This window comes from Nanorana parkeri, unplaced genomic scaffold, assembly GCF_000935625.1.
Source record: "Nanorana parkeri isolate BGI_ZX_2015 unplaced genomic scaffold, ASM93562v1 scaffold190, whole genome shotgun sequence".
In the NCBI taxonomy this organism is placed as follows: domain Eukaryota; kingdom Metazoa; phylum Chordata; class Amphibia; order Anura; family Dicroglossidae; genus Nanorana; species Nanorana parkeri.
Window position 1 is genome coordinate 294,512 of NW_017306458.1, and position 8,684 is coordinate 303,195.

At 42.5% G+C, this 8,684-nt stretch overlaps 1 protein-coding gene across 1 annotated transcript in view; it reads left to right on the forward strand.

Moving 5' to 3' along the window:
* Positions 1-258: 258 nt before the first annotated feature.
* The window catches only part of UBALD2 (UBA like domain containing 2), a 31,599-nt gene continuing 23,173 nt past the window's right edge, over positions 259-8,684 (forward strand). Inside the window, 3 exon segments of the mRNA XM_018555266.1 lie at positions 259-498; positions 7,084-7,090; positions 8,307-8,368. Coding sequence (XP_018410768.1) covers positions 379-498; positions 7,084-7,090; positions 8,307-8,368 — 189 coding nt within the window. The 5' untranslated portion in view covers positions 259-378.

Below are 8,684 nucleotides of genomic sequence, written 5' to 3' on the forward strand. Positions count from 1 at the left end.
TTCAAACTCTCCAGCGAGGGCCAATCAGGGGCGTCCCGGTCAATTCGGCTCCCCCTGCCCAATGAGCGCCCCGTAGGACGATCGCTGCGCCCGTCAACACAAGCCGTCGTCCTATCCGCGCGCTCCAAAACATCAAGGTGGGCGGGCACAAAAAAGCAGAGGAAGCCTTCGCCAATGGCAAAGCGCAGACTGCCAAAACAAGACGGCTGACCAATGGCCGTGCGAATCACGGGGTGTAGCGATGTAGACGGGCAGCGGAGCGGGCCAATGAGCGCTCGCGGTGAACCGCCAAGTCCGCCCACCGGTGGGTGACGCGCCGGGTCTTGTGGTGGAGGACATAAAGAGACGGCCGGGTGGGAGTGCGGAGCGGCGTCCGGGATGTCGGTGAACATGGAGGAACTGCGACACCAGGTGATGATTAATCAGTTCGTGCTGGCGGCGGGCTGTGCAGCGGACCAGGCCAAGCAGCTCCTGCAGGCGGCACACTGGCAGTTCGAGGTGAGACAGCAGAACACACCATGTTTACACACACACACACACACACCCTACACTGTGTACACAGAGCACGCTTCCAGCCTGCACACGCCGAGCCGTGCTCGTTTATTTATAGATGGAGAGCTGCATGGCTGTGACCATGTGACATCATAGACTGAGTAGAGTGGAGCCATAGATCTTCATACAAATGGAGATTCATGATATGGCAACACAAAGTGGAATAGTGTGATCATGTATGTGTGTGTTGTACTCGTCATGTTTGTGTTTATTCTACACACTCTATTTTACAATTAGATTCTATTCTCAATACACACCTGTCATGGGGAACAAAAATAAACACATGCTACCCCCCCCCACCCAAGACTTGGCAAAAAAAAGGGGTTGTCTGTGTAATAAAAGTAATAGCCATTCCTTTGCCAGTGCCACCAATCTTTTGTTTTCTTGATGCCCAAAAAATATTCAGATGCTGACACACTTCTGGAACTGTCAGATCTCTGCACCCCTCGGCTGAGGGCTGTGGGCTGTGGTTCCTCCCGCTGCCCCCTGGCTGCATAATGGGGTGGGGGATAAAACCATAGCATACAGTTGAGGGGGAGATCAGGGATCTGAGAATTACTGGATTCTTCTGCGGTGGTAGGTCATTGGCATGGAACAGGTAAGTATTCAAGGTGCAATCCAGGCACAGAAACCTCTCCTGCTTGCCCTCCAAGGTGTCCTTCATGTCGTTAGGTGGGCTTTTGGTTCATGTGATCACTGTCATTGGCTGTCACAGTGGTGACATGATCTGGAGTCCATCCTGCCATACACTGATTGTAAATGTTGGCAGCTCGATCACAGTGCTGAGTGAACATGCTCCCAGCATAGAACAGCAGCGCCCACTGTATACATATATAAGGCAGCCTGCTGTGTTGCCACATAAATGCACATAGCTGGTGGCAAGGTGTTAAAAATATCCCTCAATAGTCTCAAATAATATAAATCCACTTTGTGTGTACCAAATGCCTTTACAAACTGAGATATTGCTCTTCAAAAGTGGTGGTGACATCACAGGGCTTCACATAGCTTGAGCAGAGCTGTTGGAGGACAACAAGCCCCCTTACTATAGGCTGCCCTCCGACAATACAACAGGGGGCACAGACCAGACCAGTCACCCTGCAAGAAGGGAGAGCAGCAGTGAATGGTCTTTACAACAGGAAGCTCCAGCATAGAGGCAACGTTTCACACTGGATTACTGCACAGATCTGGAAGACAAAAAAAACAAACCCATCCTCACACTGCTATTGCAAAACATACTCCCTCCCCCCATTACATTTTTGCCTAAATAGTTCTCTTAGAAAATTTAAGTCCTCGTTGCCTCTACCTCCCTACTACTTCCCCCTGTTGCAGGAAAAGATACATTGTCCATGCTCCTGCAAGTTCCAAACTGTGCAGCCCACGGCTAGTCCCAATTCGTTTTCTTCTGCACATTGTTATAGAAAATGTATAAAGCAACAGTTTTCATAACAATGCAAGACTCGAGGGTGTTGAGAGCCCTGGCCAAGGAAGCTTACAGTCTAAATGTGTAAATCCTATTCATTTTCCATTCTTATGTAGAGGCCGTGTGTTGCCGGGACACATGATATACAAAAGTATACTTGTCCTTTAAACCAGGGGTAGCCAAACTCCGGCCCTCCAGCTGTGGTGAAACTTCAAATCCCATGATGCATCTCTCTCCGGGAGTCATGTCTGTGGCTGTGAAAATCTTGCAATGCCTCATGGGATTTGTAGTTCCACCACAGCTGGAGGGCCGGAGTATGGCTACCCCTGCTTTAAACTGTCCCTACACATTGCAATCTTCACATTTACAATTCAAATCCAATAACTGCTAAGTAGGGGGTAATGGCAGCAGAACCAAAGTCAATCTTTGACTTTAAGCTTGCTCTAACTTTCTGTCACTGCTCCGGCCTGGTTCCCCCCATCAAAGATTCAGGAGGATAAAAGAAGTTTCCTGTTGATTCTGAAAGACACAACCCGCCCCCCCAATTGTAAGGACCCTAGGCCTGGTGATTTGGCACTGCACTGTGGGTGGGAAGGGAAAGTGACTATGTCCCATATCTAGACGTTCCTGTGTTTGAATGAGGCGGAGATGAGGAGGGGGGGGGGCGGTGATGGTTTGTTAAGGCAGCATAACCAATAGCAATGGGAAGCCAGTGCAATATTTATTCTATTTACTGCACTTAAGAATAAGAACTCCCATGAATGAGTCCAAATAACTAAAAGTTGCCCAAAATTGAGAATCAAATTCTCTATACCTCTCTCTTCTCTATAAATCTGGCGCTGGTTGAGAAGGAAAGCATGTGTCTAAAGGGCACAGGTTCATATATATATATATATATAATAATGTACACATTGGCCCTACACTTAATATACGTACCCGCTGCGCTGATTCTAAAACAAAGTTGGAAAGGTTACGGGTGTGAACGTCTTGATGTACGTTTGGACCAAGATTTGATGGTTGGGAGCCCGCTGGTACTTGTGAAACGCCGACTTTTGTCATCGTCATCTGTTCATAAATCTAGATTAGAAAACATTAGTACAAGCCTGTAATCTTTGAGGGATAAGTCGGAGTCCTTGCAGGAAGGATGCGAGCCGCCTATGTAAAAGGCCGGGGGCATGCTCCGAAAACTACAAAATCAGTCACTATTGATGTCCATTCTTTTCTTTGTTTTATAATGCAATAAACACAATTCCAGGATCATCTTAGATGTTGGCTATGTATGTCTTACTGTCAGGGATTTGTGTGCATTATGGTGCAGTGTACACACTTCATGTGGTCTGCTCCTACACTGAACAATAGAAATCTAAAAGGAGTTGTATTACTGGCAGATAGCCACGCAAGATATATCCTGAGCTATTCATATAAGCATGCACACAAAAAAAATCAATGCATGTATTAATAAATCATAATGATTGTATGATGAATCAATGCATGTATTCATATTACAATATTGATTTATAATTAATACATACATGTATAAATCATAAATTAAAAAAATATATATATTTATTTTTTTTCATTCATAAAGCTTGAATCATTGCATGTATCGTGTGCACATTAATTTGTTTAGGACATTGCTGTGTATTAAGCGTGCGTAGATAATTTCCTCTTATTTATTTTTAATGAAGCATTGCTCTAAATGACGAGTAAAGTCTACCATTAGACAGTCTTGTCTCCTATTCAACTTGGTGGTAGAAATGTTTCTGGGGGTTGTAAATGACTTGGCGTTTGTCTACTGACACTTTACCGAGCTCCTATAGGAGCAGTGGGGGGTTTAGGGCCCACACGTCTATTTATAAACACAGTAATTGTATCTCTCATATACTTGCATGAGCTCAAGGACTAGAATATAACCACACTGGGCATCTGTCAGGAGGTAGTTGCGGCAAAGGGGTTTCTGCACCTACCCCTAAGAGCTAGTTGGAGAATGAAGGATGCAAAAATCATGAAATATCATCTGGCTGCTAATTTGAGGAAGGATCATGAAAAACCTTTGTATTTCCTGTGTAGCACGTCATTCTTCTATGTTGATGCATTGAGGAAACTGCCAAAAGCTGCAGCATAATTGTGCTATTTATTTTAAATATCTGTCGTTCTGCGTCACCAATATCAAATTCATATCTAACATCTGAGGGAATGTAGTCAAAGTTGTTTTTTAAAAAAACACCCACTGTGCCTTAAATTAATATTCTGTAATAGGCACATGAATATAATTTAAGCTTTAACCTTATGAAAGCTGCTTTACTTTGTTTTTTCCAAATACTTTCATGCAAGTGACTTCATAGATTTTTAAAATACACTCGAGACACAAAAATCTAAACCTAATTCTGGAAATGGAAGGTATCTACAAATGATAAATAAGACTGGAGCCCCGCATGTTCTTGAAAATATTCTTTAATAGGCATGGCATGTCGTATGGGATTTGAGAACCAGTTTAAGCCAACCGATTTTGCTGCTTTTTGTGAATTTCTGTTTTTATGGGGGGATTTAATCACAAAAAAGGAAAGGTTTTTTTTTATATTTGCTTTAGTAAATATTTAGGTTTTAAAATGGCTCATTTTAGCCCATGCGTTGGGTTTTATTGTGAAATCCTGCAGTGTGGCACGTTAAAGGGTTAATGTTCATTGTTGTTGTTGTCAGTTTTGTCCCCGCCTTGTTCTGCTGCACACATACAGAGCGGATTGACTGCTCTTCAAGCTTCCTTTTCTCATCAAGAGGAACATTTATTTCATTTTGTGTTTGTTTTTTTTATCATGAACTATGATGGGCTTTTTTTGTTTTTGTTTTTATTCCATGGGATATTTTGTATCTCAGCCAACAAGAGACATTATATGGAAGGGGGTAGTGACCTGAATCTTTGTCTCTTGCTTCTATATGTTCAGCATATATTTAACACTAGTGTAGAATGGACACATTGTTAGCTAGGCAGCTGCACGGAAGACTCATTTTTATCATTAAAAACACAAAACCTTTTCTCACAGCAGCTCGTATGAATATTTTTGAAGAGTTAAAGGAATTTGTGGTCTTGCTGATGTTTTTGTGTGTACGTTTTGTAAACAAACTGTACGTTCCGCAGCACAAGCTATGTTTGTGTGGTTTTTTTCTCTCTGATTATTAAGCAATCACGTCTGCACAAAGCTGTTTAAACTGCAGACGCTCTGTATCGGGACAAAGAGCTCCCATTTACAAGTCACTGGAATCCCGGTTTGATGTATAGCCGGGTTTTTTCATTTAAATACATACCTTCATGATGTTTTTTTTTTCTCTTCTTTTGGACCGCATAAGCAGCTTGGCATGTGCTGCAATGTCCTGTCTTTGCATATCAACAGGGCTTGAAAAATTTGACGGTGTCTCACCAGTCAGTCAAAAATTTCACCAGTCAGCATGACCGGACTATAGCCTTGCAATTTATGTTAAAAAATTTTGGGGACAGATGGGAGCTTTCTTTTGTGACCCCACGGGGAGTTTTTTTTTTTTGTTTTTTTTTTACCTGCATATCAATGTGCATGGAGTAATTGATGGTGGTCACATTTAAAATGCATTTAATTTTTCTTAGAAAAACAAGTAGTGGATACAAAACCATGCCGCCTTATTAGTATTTATTTATTATTTTTAACCATTAGCCAATGCTCCTTAAAGCGGAACCAGCCACCTCACTAAACATCACATCAGCGTGCAGCTCTGCATGCTGATATGAAATCATCTTATATTAGTTAAACATATTTTTTTCTTTTACTTACAAGGATTATTTTTCACACTTCCTGGTCCTCTTGGGCATTAGTGATGTGCCCAAGCAATGCATCCTAGAAAGCAAGCATTGGCAATGCATCCCCCCCCACCCCAAAAAAAAATCCTGCTCCCTCCTGATTTCTATCATTTGTCCACCCCTGCCATAGTTTAAGGTTTGTCCTGTAATCACACATTGGCACAGACTGCAGCATTTCAAAGAAAAACGCGCTGCAGTGTGAACTATTGCTCGTGTCCGTTGCATTTTACCAGTGTGCTGCACTGGTGGTGGTGGCAGGCTTGCAGTACAAGAAATCACACAAGCCTGAACAGGCCCGAAATGTAAGTAATCCACTCGGATACATGAAAAGGAGAATCACAGGGCTGGTGACTCGTTCTGGATATAAATGTTATACATCTTCACTGTGAGGAATCATGTTTATATACTCCAAGGGCAAGCATAATTATTGTGGCATTCAGTAGCCAGTCTGTCCAACCCAGGAGTCATCAGGATTTGTTTTTAGGAGGCGGCGCCATCGACTTAACTAGAGAACGTCAAAAGTTGAGCTGTTATTTTTAAGGAACATTGGCTACCTGGCTCCTAGGGTATTTCCAGCTTTGATTTACACTGTAGGCCAGTAGAGGTCAACTTACGGTTTGTTCCCATTCACTCATGAAATGTCTTGTATGCACAGCTATGGGTGTTCACCCTTCTGTTCATCTCCTATATTTTATAGCACCAGTTATTGGATAAAGCTTTACAATTCAAAGTGAATCCAATGCCTCCACTAAAGTCATAAACTCGACCAGATTGGTAAGATGTTACCAAACCTTTGGGGCCTTCAGTGTGGCCCTTGACTTCGCCAAAGGGCCACACAACACTAAGTAATGCTACAGAAAGCTGTCAGACTGAAAACATGCAACAGGAGATATTCGGAGACTGCAGATGTGTTGTAGATGTTTTTGGAGACCGGGGACTTGTTTTAAAAGACATATGAGTTGACTTACTGAAGGCAATTATGCTTTTCCGTTTACAAGGGAATTTTTCCTCAATCAGGCCAAACACTTTGACTGGTTCTTCATGGACTGGCCGAAATTTGCAGTGGGTGCAGCTGTCGGCATTTTTAGCCCAGCATCCCTCAATCAGAAGTTTGAATGTGCCGGTTGGGAAAATCTTCGCACAAACAGAGGCGGCAACCAATGAGCTGCTGGCTTAGTTGGGGTATTTTGCCAGCGGCCACTGTCGCAGTACAGGACAGTGGACAGCAGGAGATTCCTCCAACGCGCATCAGTTTATGGAGTAATGTAATATTTTCTTCGCTCAGTCTGCACGTAGAAAATATGTATGGCCAGCTTTAGCTTGGTGAATGGTGAAAATACACTTTGCTAAGAATACACATAATAGAATGATGGAATCAGCAGAGCTTCACCTCCTTCACTAAGCTAAGGCACTATTCCCTTGCGAAGTGGACAGACTATTGTGTTTAGTAAATCATCACCATAGACTTCAAGCAACAAGTGTCATTGACTGGAGACGCATGACACGAGAATGTTAGAAGTCACTGCTTTTTACAGGTCAATGTCTCCACATTTGTGCTCGCTATGTACCCTCCCAAAATCTACTTGTGATATCTTCCTCCACAAGATCCCTAATAAAACATTGGAGGAAAAAGAAAAAAGCGGACAGCACAGAAAATAACAAGTGTGGGGGGGAAAAAAGCAATGAACTACACAACCTGTACATGTTTTAGCTGCTAGAAGCTTCAGTATTAGAAGTTATGTTTTACATCTGTTCTGTCTTGTTGGTTCAAGTCACAAAAACAGATGTCTACTGCCTTCTGAAAAGCAAGCTTGTGTATGTAAGCAGCCTGTTCATGACTGGCTGCTGTCCGGTTTGTCCCCATTCACTCATGAAGTGTCTTAGTTGTACACCCTTCTGTCCATCTATATTTTATAGCACCAGTTATTGGATAAAGCTTTACAATTCAAAGTGAAATGAGCTTACAATCTAATGCCACCACTAAAGTCATGACCAGATTGGTAAGCATTTACCAAACATTTGGATAGAGTAGGGAGTGGTTAGGACGTGCTGTCTGTCGCATTTTAATTCCTGTCTTGAGACAAATGAGCGTTGGTTTTCTTGTCCTCCCAAGAATTCTCCCTGGAGCAAGTGTCCTCGTTGGAGGATTCTACCTCTTTTCCTGTTCCAGTGACAACTCAGAAATATATGAATTGTCTTGCTTATAGCCCCAATGAAAATGGTTTCCAGGACAAACAGGTTAAATATCCCCAGCAGGCACAGAAACGCAATAAAAACAAGACTGGTGGTTTTAACCCTTCCCTACTCCAAAACAAAACCTGCTTTTAGATGCACTTGAACTTTTTAGGGTGTTTATAGGCTGTTGGAGAAAACTGGAGCACCTGGCGGAGGCCTACGAAGAACAAACACCCTACAGATAGTCTGGTGGGGGTTAAACTCTTGACTTCAAAACTGCATGAGAGCATTTGCTAGTTTGTTTGTGTTGGTGAGAGTACCTGAAAATCAAAGTCTAAACCACTTAATTTTTCCAAGAATCTAATATCCCCAGTGCTCAACATCATCCACACATGGTGAGTTTGTCATTTCTCTATTCCTTTTAACCACTTGTCATTATTTTTTGAAATGCTTGAAGGGTTAATATCATCCAAGCGTAGGTTTGAGTAGTTGCCCCTAGTGGCAGGAATGTGTATTACAGACCACTGCGTGTTTCCAGTACTGTGCAACACTTGTAAACACAGCTGAGCTGTGCGTGTAACCATTCCAGCAAAATGGTCTTCAGGATAGTGTTTGCCTTAAGCTTATGGGCGTTGATGTATGTGTAGGATCGTTTCCTTTTTTTCATGTTCACAGATTATATACATGTATGTGATTTTTTTTTTTTTTTTT